The 17,343-nt window shown below is 38.0% G+C and overlaps 1 protein-coding gene across 4 annotated transcripts in view; it reads left to right on the top strand.

Moving 5' to 3' along the window:
• Window positions 1–17,343, top strand: part of Gk1 (Glycerol kinase 1) — a 141,996-nt gene that overhangs the window by 18,561 nt on the left and 106,092 nt on the right. For all 4 annotated transcript variants that reach the window (XM_081725670.1, XM_081725669.1, XM_081725668.1 and 1 more), the window contains exon 2: window positions 2,075–2,154. In XM_081725670.1, the coding sequence (XP_081581796.1) occupies window positions 2,080–2,154 (75 nt within the window). In that variant the 5' untranslated portion in view covers window positions 2,075–2,079. The remainder of the gene's footprint in view (window positions 1–2,074; window positions 2,155–17,343) is intronic.

Genomic DNA, 17,343 nt, shown 5'->3' with positions numbered 1-17,343 from the left:
TTTGACAAATGGCAACACCTCATTATCCAGAATGGGCATGTAATCCACAGCTTTCATGCAGTTGGGCATCTCTGTTAAGGAATCCAGACCAGCACTCGAAATACACCCTTACAATATGACACTACTATCCCCCTTCTGTATAGCCCTTTGTACACACTGAGTTTTGTAGGCTTCTACCCGCCTCGTCACCTTGGAGTGGTCGTTATTGGACTAGAGGCACAACCGAGATTCGTCTGACCAGAAGATGCGTCGCCACTAGTGTTGAAATTCATGAATTTCCTTGTGAAGTATGAGCTTTCCATCAAATATCTATTCCATTAATATAGATGTTCTAAAAATGGCGCCCACTAACCACAGAGCAATATTCTACAGGTGAAAATAAAGCGAAAATGTTATATGATGAAATGTCCTCCGGAGCCTCCTACAGCCGCTATGGGGAATCAAAATTTCACAATGTGGCAACGTCGCGGATCAACTTCGAGCCATTAGCATTACTCTACGAATACAATAAGCAGTAGAGTTGATTGCTACACTAAGTGATGCTAGTGTCAATGAATATCGACCTTAGCTGCCATCTGGAAACAATTGATCTAACTATTTGATAGATTGGTAGATCTAATCTAGGGTTCTTTATTTGCGACGTTGCCACATAGTGCAGTTTGCGTCTCCAGATGAGGACTCGAAAGATATACAAATGTATATAGGGTGTTAATGAACTATACCGACAAACTCTAAGAAGTGATTCCCCCGCCAAGTGAACTTTGTGGTGGACAAACACCGTGTGCCTGGGTTTTCTCGGGGTTCTCCCGTTTCCTCCCACTTTCTTCATTCCACCATTTCATTCATTACTCATTATCACCGTCTCCTTTAGCCCAACCGGCATAACCGTGGGACGTAAAACTCAAAATTTCATTTCATTTTCTAAGAAGTGATTTCTCACATCAAAATAAGAGAAAAAGTTCATATGGACCTATGGCGAAAAGTGCATAGTTTCAGAGCTAGGGCTGTCCAAAATTGCGAAAAAGCCAAATTTGAACAGGCCCGATTTCGAATTCCATAAACTGTGGATGGTGGTCCTTATCAGTGTAAAGGAAGCCATGCATACACAATTCAAAAGTGCATATTTCGTCAATTTTCAATAGGTATACGGGGAATTTCATACAGGGTTTAATTCTCAGATATGCTCTCAATAGAGGTTTCAAATATACCCTGATTTCAAGGAGGGTCTAAAGTAGGCAGAAGGTAAGCCTTGACAACAATGGATATCCAGTGGTTCGGAGGGAAGTTGGGAGTGTTAGGAACCGACAGCTACGTGTTTTTTGTTCGGAATAATGTGTGATGCGATGTATTTCGTCACGGTATATTTCACGTTTTCTCCACTTATAAGTGTGAAAGAAAACATCGCTGCATGGGTTTTCCCGAACACTAGAAACCGTGCTGCTGATGATCCTTAACACTTCCGACATTGCGCCAAAGGATTCTATGTTCACTGCTATCAAGGCTTATCGTTTGCCTACTTAGGACCAATCAGAAAGTCAGAGCACATCTCACAATTCGGTTGATGGCATGTCTGGGAATTTCACGCTGTATGAAATACTCTGTACATCCACTGCAAATTAATGAAAAATGCATTTTTGGATTGCGTATGCGTGACTTTACGCTGAATAGGACCACCATCCAGTTTCTGGAATCCGAAATAGGACCTATTGAAATTTAGCTTTTTCGCGACTTTGGACAGCCCTAGCTCTGAAACTATATACTTTTCCCCACAGGTCCATATGAACTTTTTCTCTTATTTTGATGTGAGGAATCACCTCTTACAGTTTGTCGGTACAGTTCATTAACACCCTCTATACTTTTTGCTTTATTTTGATTTGTAGAATAATGCTCTATGGTACGTGGGCGCCGTTCAATGTTTTAGCTGAATTTGAAGAACAATAGCCTCCATGAAACAAAATGCTTTATTTATACCTGCTCCACTTGGTAAATTAACTTTTTGCTTTTTAATGTTTGGTCCAGCTTTCCGTTAAACATTTTAACAATAATAAACTCTGTTTTTTCTTTTATTTTTCAGTTGAAATGTCTAAAGTAACTGGCAGGTTTGGTCCATTAGTTGGAGCAGTAGATCAAGGAACAAGCAGTACCCGTTTTCTGGTAAGTTTCTCATACTTCTTCATTCATTTATGTTTTTCTTTTCAGGGTTCTGTATGAATTCTTTTCTTATGAAGCGTATATTGCCTTAATAGACCAACCTGGAGTATTGAAATTATTAAGTAGAAGAGTTTATATTGATCAACGTATAAGGCAGACATAGTAAAACATAATTTTAAATAATACACTTCGTGATCCAGTTGACATGATGTATATTTTGATACACTGTTAAATTTCCATCGGTAGTTTTGTTGAATCGGTGTCTGGTATCCACAGGAATTGTACGAGTAATGAATCCTTGAGTTTGTTAAGCATCTTCCGATCGGAGAAGGTTCCTTAAATCTCTCTCTCTTTTTTTAAATTTAATTTTATTTTATTTTATTGATGCGATGATCCAATCCATATGTTGAACTTACGTAAATCTCTTTATAGTTTTATTAGAAATATACAGATGCACTGCGTCGTCTTCATTTGAATTGTAATTAACAACACAAAAGTAGAATTCATTTAAAATTTGCTTTTGTTGGTATTGATGTGTGGCTTAAGAAATACCTTTGTAATATTGTTCATTAATTCGGTTGTTTTCTAATTCAGGTGATAGTTAATAATAAGATCTCATCTTTTGTCGGGATTCCCTTTATCTAGATTTAAACTGATATTTTTATCCCTACCAAAATACGACTCATATACATTTCTTTCGATTTAAGATTTAGTTTGGTGAAGTAAGTGATTTTCTTTATTCGGGGTTTTGAACCATTAGAATACATCACAGCATAACATAGTTGGGTCTTCTTAACTTTTTTGAACGTCCTTTGATTCTAGTAGTAGTGTTTCTTTTGGTCATAATTTTCGAATTGATTACACATATAGTGTTCCTGGTAAACACCAGATAGCGTTAGTCAATCTAAGAAATATTTTGTTGTAGATTGATAAAACATTTTCTGTAAACCCAATTTCGTGGTAATTTTTTGTGATCTGTTTGTGAAACCTGGTAATAAGGGCCAAGAAATCCATGATTGACTTAGTGTTTCTGGATTGCTTGTTTGAAATGTTCTGTCTTGTGTTATTGCTAAAGCTTGATTTTTCCATTTGATTAAGGAGTCTTCATTGTAACCATTTTTCTTGCTTAGGTTAATAATTATCCTGCATTGTTTTCCTGAGTTACTGAGTGTATATATACTGTATATATACGATACATGGTGGACAATTTATCTTGATCATCCGTGATAATGGAGAAACCAAAGGAAGAGGAAAAGCGAAACTATGCATGAAGCAACTATAAGGAGGGGGACATCGTTTTACATATTAAGCAACACCAGCTAGTGAACAGTGTTGTCATCCCAATATAAAGTTATATTTTTTCAAATGGTACTACGTCAGATTATTACATATTTCAAATCAACGTGTCAAATAAAAACAGAAAATACCACACTTATTATTCAGTGTTGCACACTAAGGATGTTATCTAGTGCTGTAAACGGCAAAATAATTTACACATCCATTGCAAACCACACAAGTAACTAGAGATGATACCTATCTAAGCATTTTTTCGATATAAATCGGTTAAAAAAATCAAATTTTTAAGCGCTGGTAACTTCGTTTCTATTCATTCGAAACAAGTCATATCAACCCTGGTATCCAACGCTAATGTACTTCCGATGTGCATTATCCTTCCATCCCCGTTGTGTTGTATATGTGATAGAAGCTTTTAAACTTGGGATGTTTCTGAAACTATAACATCCTTAGTTTGCAACACTGAATAATAAATGTGATATTTTGTTTTTATTTGACATGTTGCTTTGAAATATGTAATAATCCGACGTAGTGCCATTTGAAAAAATATAACTATTGGGATGACAACACTGTTTACTAGGTGTTGCTTAATATATAAAACGATGTCCCTCTCATAGTTGCTTCATGCAGAGTTTTGCTTTTCTTTCTCTTTTGGAAGCCCCTTACCACCCCTTTTAAAATCCATACGGATGTATTTATATTGTGCTTCATATAGGAAATATACAATAGGACTAGCAGCAAACCGTTTGGTTGATAGTTCGGGGACGGCCGCCATCTTGAATTTCAATTTTTTATTCCAAACGATAGGTGGATCATATGATACATGGCATTAGGCTAGAATTTGCTCAGGATGTCAAATCTGAAATCAGATTTCATGTATCTTTATTTGGTGAGAAGTTACGGACAACAACAATTTATATTTACTTGTTACACAATGTGCTCCATGCTGGGCAGTGCACATTGTGGAGACGCCTCTCCCAATTGCTGTGAACACGGAGCAGGGTGGCTGGGGAAATTTGCTCACAGGCAGTCATGATACGTTGCTCAAGATGATGAAGATCACAAATTTTAATATTATACACCATAACCTTAGTGTGTCCCCAAAAGTAGAAGTCCATTGGAGATCTGGTGATCGGGCTGGCACCACGTCGACCTATCCATGCCCCAGGAAATTGTTCATCCAGGTACTGACGCATCCCGATGCCAAAGTGGCGAAGCGTCTGGTTAAAAAAGGGAAATGTACCTTCTTCCGACAGCAGACCTGGCAGTATCTGATATTTGTAACATCTCCAATTATCGTTCTCAGTTATAGTTTCATGAATGAAAAAAGGACCAATAATTCGTGTTCCCTGTATACCTGCCCAAACCATAACATTTTCTACACCGATCATTTTGGAGGGATCTCTTCCTGCGGGGTTCTCAGGCGACCAATATCGCATGTTCTGCCTATTCATCTCCCTGTTTACGAAGAAGTAGGCTTCATCGGAACGGAATGTCTCCAACTCGAAGTTTGGATTTAGCAGTAACTCTTCGATTACCCCCTCGCAAAACTGCAAACGGCGATCTGGATCGTCCTCGGATATGCGTTGCAGCATTTGCACCTTATACGATGCCACTTGTGCCCTGTAGCCAGGGTTTGAAAAAACCCGGGTATTTTTTAAAAAACCCAACCCACCTGGGCCCATATGGGTTTTTTCGGGTATTTTCGGGTTTTATTGCGTTTTTTCGAGTTTAATTGGGTTTTTTCGAAATATCTCAATATCTTTGGGGTAAAAGTGTTAAAATGTGATTTATATTTCAAGATTGTCATTGTCGCAACTTGCAACAATTTTCTGTTCACTACTGTTTTGACAAAATGGCCTCCATTTTGAAATTTTACGTTGAACCGCCGCCAAAATACATACACAGCTAATTTAGAGTGTCTCTTCTTTTGCTCTGAAAATTTGTTTTTAAAAGACCGCAAATTGCTCTTTGCAACGTGGGTAACCGCAATTTTGAAAAACAAAAATGCCGCCATTTTGAAATATTACGTTGGTATGCCGCCAAAAATTTATGCAGGAAATTTAGTGTGACTCGTGCTTGTACCCTGAAAATTTGAACTTAAAAGACCGAAAGTTGTACCCTGTAATACATGTGTGTCGTACAGGCAGACAAACGAACAAATGTAGATCGAATCATTCCAGGATCCTCAGTAACGTTCGCCAAATACAGTATGAATACCAAATATATTAATTTAAAACAAATATATAATTCACGTATTATGAAATAAATGTTTCAAAATATCTTATATGGGAAACATTTTCCAGCGTAAAATAAATGGTTTTACTGTTGAAGTTCACTTCCGATACTTTGCGCGTTCATTACGGGAATTTCCCTAGCACTAGCAAGACGGTTCTTTCTCGAACATGAATTTAAAACATAGGGTGGGGTAAGTGGGGGCGCTCGCCCCACCTAATGTTTTGGCATGGCTTTTTTTTTTCGATTTTATAAAATAATTTTCTCAGTTAATAAGGATTATATTTCATAAAAACGGACCCTGAAAGATGTCTGTAATCATCACTATACAAAGTAACACTTTGAACTTTGCAATACTCTACCAAAATTTCCCGATTTAATTATATTTCAGTCTTTCTTCCGTTTGTTTCCTCCCAGCAGTATATTATCACGCACAAACACACCTAACACACTATCTGTAGGTGCTGACTTTAAAAAAAGGGGGGGGGTAAGTGGGGGCGCTCGCCCCACCTAATGTTTTGGCATGGCTTTTTTTTTTCGATTTTATAAAATAATTTTCTCAGTTAATAAGGATTATATTTCATAAAAACGGACCCTGAAAGATGTCTGTAATCATCACTATACAAAGTAACACTTTGAACTTTGCAATACTCTACCAAAATTTCCCGATTTAATTATATTTCAGTCTTTCTTCCGTTTGTTTCCTCCCAGCAGTATATTATCACGCACAAACACACCTAACACACTATCTGTAGGTGCTGACTTTAAAAAAAAAGGTGGGGGGGAGCTTTTCTGTTCCGTCTCTGCAATCTAAAAGCAGAGGAGTTTTGCTCTTATATAATTATAAAATAATGATTACAAGGTGGTTGCATATCTTCAGGAGTACGCTATTGATCCCCCCCTAATCCAAGGGTCTGCGCACGCCTGTGATTTAAAACAATTAACAAAGAGATAATTCCAATTTTATAAAGTAAATGTCTTTAATTAAAATAAATATCTTCCAGCTTAAAATAAATAGTTTTATTGTTAAAGTATTCACTTCCAATGCTTTGTGCGTTCAATTGCGGGAATTTCCCGAGCTCTTTTTCATAACGGGTTTTCCCCGAAAATGCAACTTTCTTTACTGTGCATCGACACTTCCACTAGTACGGAAGTTTAAATTCAGCACTTGAAATAGTAGGGTTACATAGTCTTCGGAACTCCGAGCAGTAAGCTTCTTAAAGGCAAGAATTTTTACGCTATTGCTGGTGCTGATTCAAGAGAATGCTTAATTGAAGAGTAACGACTAATGACAGAACTAAACTGTTGTTGTTGGAAAGCAAAATTTTACTGAAGAATTACTTGTTACCATCTAATGTATGAAATAATACTAATAGCTTTAGTAATGTATTTACATATTTACTGGAGGTACAGGCACCTATGGCCTTAAACTCGTCAAATGTATGAGGGATAACGTCCCACGGCGTCGCCGAGCACACTATTCACGGAAAGTATTTTTTTAAAATATAAAATTGCATATTTTATTTTAAATAAATTATAAACACAATCCATACATTAATTTGTTCTGCAATTATCTCAAGCTAAGGTAGCTTTTCGAGGTCTAACATTGAATGTTGTTGTATACTTTTAACATGAAAGCATCTAATTCGTCCAAGGAAAGTCCAAAATCTGATAAAAGTCACTTTCAATGTGATCACCTTAGTTGTGCCGATAATATACTAACAAAAAGCTCAAAATCCCAGGTGGGTTTTAAAGTGGGTTTTTTCAGGTGGGTCCAACCCGAAAAAACCCGGTGGGTTTTTTCGGGCTGGGCCCACTTGGGCAAACCCTGCCTGTAGCACTCTGTACACTGAACGGAGACTCACATCACATTGCATGGAAAACATCGAGAACACTGCCGTAGTTGCACTGTGGTGACATCGAGAACACTGCCGTAGTTGTTGCGTCGTCTGTTGCTGTCCGCGGTCGTCCACTCAAATTTGGTTAACTGTGCCACTGCAACATCTGACACAGGGTGGCGTTGTGGATGATGCTGATTGAAATCGGCTCCTACTGCACAACACTTCTCCCTCCCTACAGTTTTATGATCTGGATGCATTCCTCAGTTGTTAACAGCATGGTTCACCACCTGCAAAAAGAGGAATAATCACATTGAGTTGTCCATAACTTCCCACCAAATAAAGATACATGATATCTGATTTTAGATTTGACATGCTGAGCAAATTCTAGCCTAAGGTCATGTATCAGATGACCCACCTATCGTTTGAAATAAAAAAAAAATGAAATTCAAGATGGCAGCCGTCCGCGAACCACCATCTAAAAGGTTTGCCCCTAACCTTATTGTATATTTCCTACATCAAGTTCAATATAAATATATCCGCACTGATTTTAAAAGGAGTGGTAGGGGACTTTTGAAACACCCTGTATGTAGATTTGTAGCAGTCAAAATACAGTGTTTGTAAAATTCTGATGCCAATAAATAATGAGAATGTGTCCAAAGTCATAGAATTTGTGCTCAAGGTATGATTTATGATAGATTAAAATTTAAACGGAGTGGCACTTTCACTGCTTAGTACTGTACAAGAAGCTGCTGTCCCATATGTCTACCATAGGCCGCGTTTGAATGCAGTCGGTTCCTTATAACGCAACCTTTGATATCGATTAGTATTAGTAACACTTTCCCATGCATATGCAAAACAGCACCATATACGGAGGAGTTGACACAGCGCTAAGGTAGTGGAGCATGGGAAAGTGTTACTAACTAACTCTATGGCCTATGGAATCCGGAGGGTCAATGCCGCATTCACAAAAGCTCTCCACTGACTTCTATCCTTAGCTAACTGCATCCAGTTTCTACTTAGTATTCCAATCTCTGCGAGATCCATCTTAATATTGTCCTAAGACTGGAAGACCCATCTGCGCCTAGGTCTTCTAATAATCGTCTTTCGATAGGTCTTCCAGTCAAGACTTTGAACGCGTTTCTACTTTCTTCCATTCTACCTACATGACCCGCCCATCTAAGCCTCCTAGACTTGACGACCCTAACAATGTTCGGTAAACCGTATAAATTATGTAGTTCCTCGTTATGAAGTTTCCGCCATTCCCCATTCCCGTTCCTCTTGGGTCCGAATATTCGTCTCAGGATCTTGTTCTCAAATACTTTCAGTCTATGTTCTTCCCTCAGACTAAGCGACCATGTTTCGCAACCATACAGAACAACAGGCATGATTATCGTTTTGTATATTTTAAGCTTCAAATTCCTCGACAGAATTCACAACAACAAGAGATTTTGAAACGAATAGTAACACGAATTCCCTGCTTATAGTCGACATTTAATTTCTTCGTGAATATGATTTTCTTCTGCTAATATTGATCCTAGATATTTGAAACTATCTACTTTATCAAAAGTATTATTTAATATTTTAACGCATCCATAATTTGCTGTATTACGGTCCCGACCCACTTTCATGTATTTAGTTTTCTCTGCATTTACTTCTAAACCCATGTCCCTGCAAGCATTTAATAAGACCTCTGCATTTCTTTCTATTGTTCTCCTATCATCCCCTATTAAATTTACATCATCAGCATATGCCATAACGTAGTGAATACCGTTCAACTCTAGGCCCTGGTCGCTATCTTTGATTTTCCTTATAGCGTATTCCAGAACAAAGTTAAATAATAATAGCGACAACGCATCTCCTTGTTTCAGGCCATTTTCGACGTGAAAGCTCGTGGACAAAAATTTTCCTCCCGGGCTTTACTTTGGGATTCATTTAAACATAGAGCTCCTCCGTGGCTAAGCGGTTAGCGTACGCGCCTTTGGCGTGGGAGGCCCGGGTTCGATTCCCGGCGGGAGCTCATGTGGTTCGGATTCCACGTTAATCAGTAGGTCCACGTCTCATATAGCCTCGCTGCTGAACGGGACGTTAAACTCAAAATCAACTCAACTCAACTCATTTAAACATATCTTAATTAATCTAATTAGCTTACTCTGTAGTCCAAGTTCTGTAAGAACATTGTATAATGTTTCTCTCCTAACCGAGTCGTACGCCTTTCCAAAATCAATAAATAGTTGATGTACCAGGGTATTGTATTCCCACTTTTTTTCGAGTATTTCTCGAATGGTAAATATTTGGTCGATAGTTGATCGATTTCGTCTAAATCCGCACTGACAATCTCCAATAATTTCATCTGCGTATGGGGTCAATCTTGCTAATAGAATATTTGAAAGGATTTTATAGGATGTTGACAGAAGAGAAGTAGTTATTACAGTCAGTTTTGTCACTTTTTTTGTGAATTGGAAGAACAATAATTGATTCTTTCCACTCTTGTGGCAGTTCTTCCTTGTTCCAGATAAGGAGAATGAGTTTGTGTATCTTGTTCCACAATTTTTCGCCTCCAGCTAAAATTAACTCAGCCGGAATTTCATTTACACCCGGAGATTTGTGTTTCTTTAATTACTTTTTTAGCGGTTTCTACTTCTATTCGGTTGGGTTCTGGAATATACGGTTCTGCTGTGTGTATCTCCTTTTCTCCACACACACTAGTTTTTGGTTGCGTGTTAAGCAAATCGTCAAAGAAATCTTTCCATCTATTTAAGATATATCCATATCAGTGAGAACTGTACCGTCAGATTTCTTTAATATATAAGTACGATGTTGATAACCTTTTTTAAATTCGCTGATCCCCGTATACATGTCCCGGACGTTTTTATTTTTACTATTATCTTCAAGCTGCTTTATTTTAGCTTTCAAAAAATCGCGTTTCTTCTAAAATTTTGGAAGTTTCCCGCCTGATATCTACGAAATTTTGTGTAGTTATTTCATTTGGATTTTGTAGCCAGCGTAATTTTGCCTGTTTTCTCGTCTCTGTTAGTTTAATGCATTCCTGGTCGAACCATGGTTTCTTCCTACGTATTTCCGCGTGTCCCAATTATTCTTTTGTTGAAATTTTAATGCTATCTCTTAATTTCAATCCAGGTATCCTCAGCACTAGTGCACTCCGAATCTTCTAAAGCCAAGAATCTATTCGAAACTTCAATCTGTTATTCTTCTCTTACCTGGCTCTCTTCTAATTTCTTTAAATTGAATCTCTCCGTTTTCGGACAATGAATATTACCTTTATTCAACAATAATATCTCTCGTATTATCGCTGCTACCAGGTAGTGATCAGTGTCACAATCAGCCTCTCGAAACGATCGGACATCAGTTCTGCTAGATTGCCTTCTTCTATCTACTAAAACGTGATCAATTTGATTGTGTTTTTCCGTCTGGTGATGTCCAAGTGTATTTATGAACGTCGCGATGTGGGAATTTTGTACTCTTCACGATTAGGTTTTTGGATGTTGCTAAGTTCACGACTCTTGTTGTCATTACTTTCGTACCCTATGCGTACCCTTACTTTCGTACCGAATGTTGTCATTACCGTTGTCATTACTTTCCTTTTGCAGACTTTCGTTCCCTATAATCGGTATGAAAATATCCTCTCGTCCTACCTTCGCATTGAAATCCCCTAATAGAATTTTCATATGGTATCGCGGGAGTTGGTCAAATATCCGTTCCACTTCTTCGTAAAAACTGTATTTTATATCGTCATCCTTATCTTCAGTTGGGGCATGTACATTTAAAACAATAATATAATACCAGCGTCCCTTAAGAGTAATAAAAGAAAGTCTGTCAGTAACAAATTCAATCCGTTTAATTGCTGGTAATATTCGTTTGTGAATGAAAAAACCCTGTTCCTAACTGGTGATATTTATTTCCTTCCCCGTAAAAGAACGTAAAATTTCCGGAATTAACAGATCCATTTCCTTCCCACCTAACTTCCTGAACTCCTACTAGGTCCATCTTGTATTTCTCTAACTCACTCGTTACGGATTTTAACGCGCCTGCCCTATAAAGACTTCTAATATTCCATGTTCCAAATCTCATGTCCATTTTCTTTTGCTGATGTCGTGCCAAGTTATCAGTCCTTGTCCGAGGCTTTTGTGAATATTTCTGAACAAGAGCTTTTTTTTTAACGCTTATTCAGTATATTCGCAGCTAACTTCTATATCTAGAGGCCTTCTCCTCGATCCGCAACCTGAGGACGCGCCATGCCGTGGTGACAGGAACCCACGTTACGCGGGTCAAAGTGTTACTAATACTAATCGGTATCAAAGGCTGCGTTATAAGGAACCGGCTGCATTCAAACGCGGCCCTATGGTGGACATGTGTGACAGCAGCTTCTTGTACAGTACTCGGCAGTGAAAGTATTACAAAAAGTTTAAGTCCAAATTACTAGCAAACTCTTTCGTCGTGTGCTTATGTTTTCAGAAACATACGTCTTGATCGATTATTTGCTCCTGGTGTTCAAACTCGCCCTACTTCTCTCCGTACCTAAAGCAGTCTTTGTGAATGGAATATACTCCTTCCATTCAGACGGAAGAAACAGAACCATGTGTACAAGCTTTATAGCTCTAAAACTGTCTCTTTCATTTGCTTGTGAAATTACATTTTAGAGCCTGAATTAAAAAAAAAAAAAAAAAAAAAAAAAGTTCCCGTAGCTTCATAAATGCCTTTATTTGCATTCTTTCCTTTCTTCAAAGAATGCGTTTCACATCAAGCTAGGAAAATGCTCCTTGTGAAATTTATGAAAATTGTCAATCGTGGCAATAATAACTGATGACAGAAATGGGCGTTATTCAACCATTAATTTCGTTTCCCAGTGATTGCAAGCAAATGTTCCAGAGGCTTCATTTGAGCAGGACAGAAGGATGTAATTTCTACCTCTATTGAGTCTGATAAACACATTGTTTAATCAATGTGTAGTAAAACTCTTATATAAAAAGTGAAACTCATGTCAGCGAAGAATCCCCCCCTTCCCCGAACATAATCTAAAATGACGTTACTTTTAGCAACAAACCTGTAGAGATATGATAGCACATTGCTAGAGCGCTTACATTTGGTTTCAAGACTCGAAGGTTTGATCCCAAGCTATGTACGTTCATAGTGGACGCCATTGAGAGAGAGAGAGAGAGAGAAATTCAAATATCGAAACAGAGAGGATGATTTACATATGCAAGATCAGAATTGGAGAAAAAATTGTCGGATAGCATCTATATTATGACGAAATTTGTGATTTTGTGGAAACAGAAGAAGGAAAGTTTCTGAACTGCGAGGACCATAGGAGGAGTTGTCAAATTAGTGTGGAGAACTCTTTAGAGCATCACATGATTACGAAGTGAGAGAAAGATCTTAAAATCTGGGGAATTAAGAATTTTTTAAAAAATCTTCGGTTTGGGGTTTCGAACCACGAACCTCTTAGCTATCGAACCATGACTTTATCCATTTAGCCAGGGAGAACTCCATACAGTCAATCAAATATTTTTGCTTCAGCTACGTTGAGAAACTAATAGAATGAAATATTCCAAAAGTTGACTCGGTGGGTGCGCCGTTGACATTGATCGTGGATCTCTTGTAGCTTAGTTACAGGATTCATAATGAACTTCTTCCTGTTGAGGAACATCTTATAAGGCAGCAAAAATTTGTAACTACTGTGTTAATAGAGTTATAATTGATAGAACCGTGTTTGATAAAGTAGTACCAAATACTCAGACATAAAGCACCTTGTACGAAGTTCTAGTGGAAAAAGATCACCGCGAACATGTTAGACTTTTGAAAAGATGGTGTTTTTAGAAAAAGCAGTATAAATGTACATAAGAGTGTCACTTGTATGCGAACCTATAGCTTTAAAAAAAAACAGCGCGTTTACGTCATTATGTGTTAGGTAAATGGTTCTTATAAGGGACTCCGACATGGATGGTCCTAGGTTCGAATACCGACCGTTCTTATTGTTTTTTTCTTTTAACTACAATCATAGTATGCATTTCAGAAGTTCAATTTTGAATTAAATGTAGTCGCAGCTAGTTTAACCGAAATTAGTTTTAAATACAAGACGTTATTACATGTTTTTCATTAGATTACAATATTCAACTTTGATATCAAGTCTTGCAATGTTAATTTAACTAATTTCTCGACGTGTTTTGTTACAAAATTCATGAATATCAAGCAGAGGGGGCAATGGGAGGAAACCCCGCCTTTTTTCCGTGATGCCACATAAAGCACCTTCCGTTCAAAAACTTAAGTACAGCTATCATTTTGCTTCTGGTGTGAAAATGGCGCATACGAAGGTTCTGTTAAAGCAGTGTAATTGTTTAATTGAGCATGAGGGGATGAACTATAGTGAGGCTTGTGCGAGATATGGCGTTAGTCGTGCAACAGCACGGAAGTGTTATAGGAGATATGAGGAAACAGGAGATGTAAGATTTAAAAGAGGATCTGCGCGACGAAGAGTTTCCTTTGCCCAAGACAAGAGGTTAATTGCCCAATGCGGCGAGCAGCCTTTCATGTCTGTTCGACAGTTATGAGAGGAAACCAGTTTCCGAGGCGATGTTACGAATGTAGACTCAAATCCTTTGGTTTGAGGTTATACAGGACAACTGTTAATGGTGGTTAACAGAAGACCACATAGTTGACCGTCTGGCATTTGCACAAGTAAATGTTTCACTTGTGTGTGACGAAGTTGTTTTTATTGACTAAAGGGTATTTTCCAGTGCAAACTTCGTGCCGTGTTTACCGCTCCCTCCCTCTGGGAAAAAGGTATGCCTCTGAACGTTTTTCGTTCAGGTCGAATGGAACCTGTAACAATCCACTGCCGTACATGGATATGTAAGGTTGCAAACTTTGGTGGAATCTACAGGATTTGTGGTCTCCTAAAAGCCCACAAGTATGTGGAACATCAGGACGTAACACTTCGGAAATAAAAGCTCATGTAGGTGACGGCATATTATATTAGCAACAGGACAATAGCTCGATACATGATTCAAATGTGGTTCAAACATGGCAACCTGATCTCGAGACAGTTGACTGAATTCCTCGTGGAGCAAATCTGAATTGTGGGCCTCTGTGGCAAGAACATTGCGGAAACCTAGTCGAACAATCTTCCACGAACATCTGACGAGTTATGGGAGTGTGTTCTAGATGCGTGGCCAATTTGTTACACACAATGCTATATCTCTCGCCTGGTGGATTCAATGCCACGTCTTATGGCAGTTGTGATCGAGTCCCAAGGGGACTATACACACTATTAATAAATGCTCTCCCACAATACCATCAGCGCTCTTGAAGGCTACCTAATTCGACCCACTTTTTAGCAACGTGTTATCAAATACGAGGGCCACTATTTATATTTTGAGCCTAACGATGAAAACACAGTAATTTGTCATTGAAAATTGATTGATTGTTTTTCAAAATATTCTCCTTTATGATCAATACACTTTTTCATTCGTTCGAACCATTTGTCAAAGCATTTTTTTTCCAATCTTTCTTGAGACACCTCCATAATATTCTTTTTGAAAGCATCAACAGCTTCTTCCGCCGACGAAAATCGTTGTTCACGCAATTTATTCTTGACATTCGGGAACAAGAAGTTATTGGGTGCCAAATCAGGACTGTACGGCGGATGACCCATCAATTCGATTTTTTGAGTGTTCAAATAGTCGGTTGTTAGACAAGATGTGAGAGCTCGCATTGTCTTGATGAAGAATTATCCGACGGCGCTTGTTTGTTTTCCGTATTTAACCGAAGACTTCCGGCAAACAAATTGTTGTGTGCCATTCAGAATTGATCGTTCTACGTTCCTCTAAAGGCACAGTTGCCACATGACAAGTTTTCCGGAAAAAACAGGCGACTGTTTGTTTTGATGTGCTTCGAGCGCGAACAACTTTTGTTGGATTTGGTTTATCTTGAAACACCCACACAGTCGACTGCTGTTTACGTTCCGGCTCATATGCATATATCTATGATTCGTCACCTGTTACAATCTTATATACGTCTTTGGAAGCACCGCCAATGTATTTAGAGTTTTTGTCAAATTATGTGGTATCCAACAAGAACAAACCTTTCTCACAGCTAAATGATCATGTGATATTTTATATATGCTGGTGGAACTAATGCCTAGGGTTGCCTCAATCTCACAGTATGTCAGATGACGATCTTGCAGTATTAGGTTTTGCACCAAATCAATGTTTTCGTGAATAACTACTGATTTTGGACGACCTTCGCGAATTTTGTCAGTGAGCGAGTGGCGGCCACGAGTAAATTCGTTATACCAGCGTTCCAGAGTAGCAGAGGATGGAGCTTCATTACCAAATGTGGAAGTAAGTTGATCGATGCACTCTTGTCTTGATAATCCACGTTAAAAATCGTAATAAATCATCTCACGAAAATTTTCACCAGTTAGTTTCATTTTTCTGTTGTCACGCAATCTTCAAGTCAACGTAAACAACACAAATAAAGCTATTGACAAAACATTTGAAGTACGTTATGGTTAACAATGTCAAATGTTTCTATGCAAACAAGAAATAGCGCCTAACTATAATCAGTGTTGCCAAGGCTCAAAATATAAATAGAAGCCCTCGTACACTACGCGACACCAGTGAATGTACATGGCTCAGTGAGTTCTGCACTAATAAGCAGACTAACCTGAGACTTAGTGGTTGGATAGTATTACGCTTGCTATGTGAACCAAAACAAATTGAAGCAGTGGTTCGAATCCTGCGAGGAAGACCCTCACTTTTTATCACCAGGGAGGGATATTTGCGTTACGCCTTCTGCTATGTCTACCTTCGTACGGTCCATCATATGATACGTTGTATGGTCCGCCATACGTTTTTACTTAGTAAACAATTTATAAATATATGAACAAGTATAGTAGAATAACATGGAATATAATATTTTCACCCGTCTGACTTCGCTGTGCAAAGTTTCATCATTGAATGACATCTGAAGATGAGTTAAATTTAGATTGCAAGATTTGATATCAAAGTTGAAACGTTTTAAGGGAAAGAAAAACGTGTAATAATAACGTCTCATATTTGAAAATAATTTCGGCTACCTTTAACTGACTCGCTTCTATTACATTTAATTCAAACTTGAAGTTTTGGAATGCACAAACTAAGTGTAGCTAAAAGAAAAACTTAATAAGAATGTCCGAGATTCGAACCTAGGACCACCAGCGTAGAAATTAGGGATGGGTAAAACCTTTTTTATATAAAAACCGGAAACCGGTTTCTAGAAAAACCGAAATCCGAAAAACCGACATTTCGGTTTTCTCCAAAACTGGTTGGGTTTTCCACCGAAACCGGTTTCGGTTTTCTCCAAAACCGGTTTCGGTGAAAATTTTTGGAAAACAAAGAATTATTTCTGTGAAAACGGAATCGTTTCTGGAGAACAACGAAACACTATTCTGGTCAAAAATAGAACCAATTTTGAAAGAAAAAAAACGAAACCGGTTTCGGTTTTCCTAAAACCGAAAAACCGGTTTTTGTGCCCACCACTAGTAGAAATCCCTTTCACTAACCTTTCATCTAACAAGCCATGACGTGAAGACGGCGTTTTTTATATTATAAGTTCGCATCCAATCCATTATGCATATGTGCAATAATGTTTTTGTTCTTTCTTTCCTCAAAAATGTAACTTATTTACGACGATTTGTTTCATTGTCCACTAGAATTTCGAAAAAGATGGTCTGTGTCTGAGTGTATCTTTATAAGACGGTCTACCACAATTCAACAGCAATAAAAACAATTTCTGCATTAGAAAATGTTCTGAAAAGAAGAAAATG

The sequence above is a fragment of the Thermobia domestica genome, chromosome 9, assembly GCF_964235325.1.
Source record: "Thermobia domestica chromosome 9, izTheDome1.hap1.1, whole genome shotgun sequence".
NCBI classification, from domain to species: domain Eukaryota; kingdom Metazoa; phylum Arthropoda; class Insecta; order Zygentoma; family Lepismatidae; genus Thermobia; species Thermobia domestica.
The sequence above is the reverse complement of the archived record's forward strand: the minus strand, read 5'-3'. Positions and strand labels throughout refer to the sequence as shown.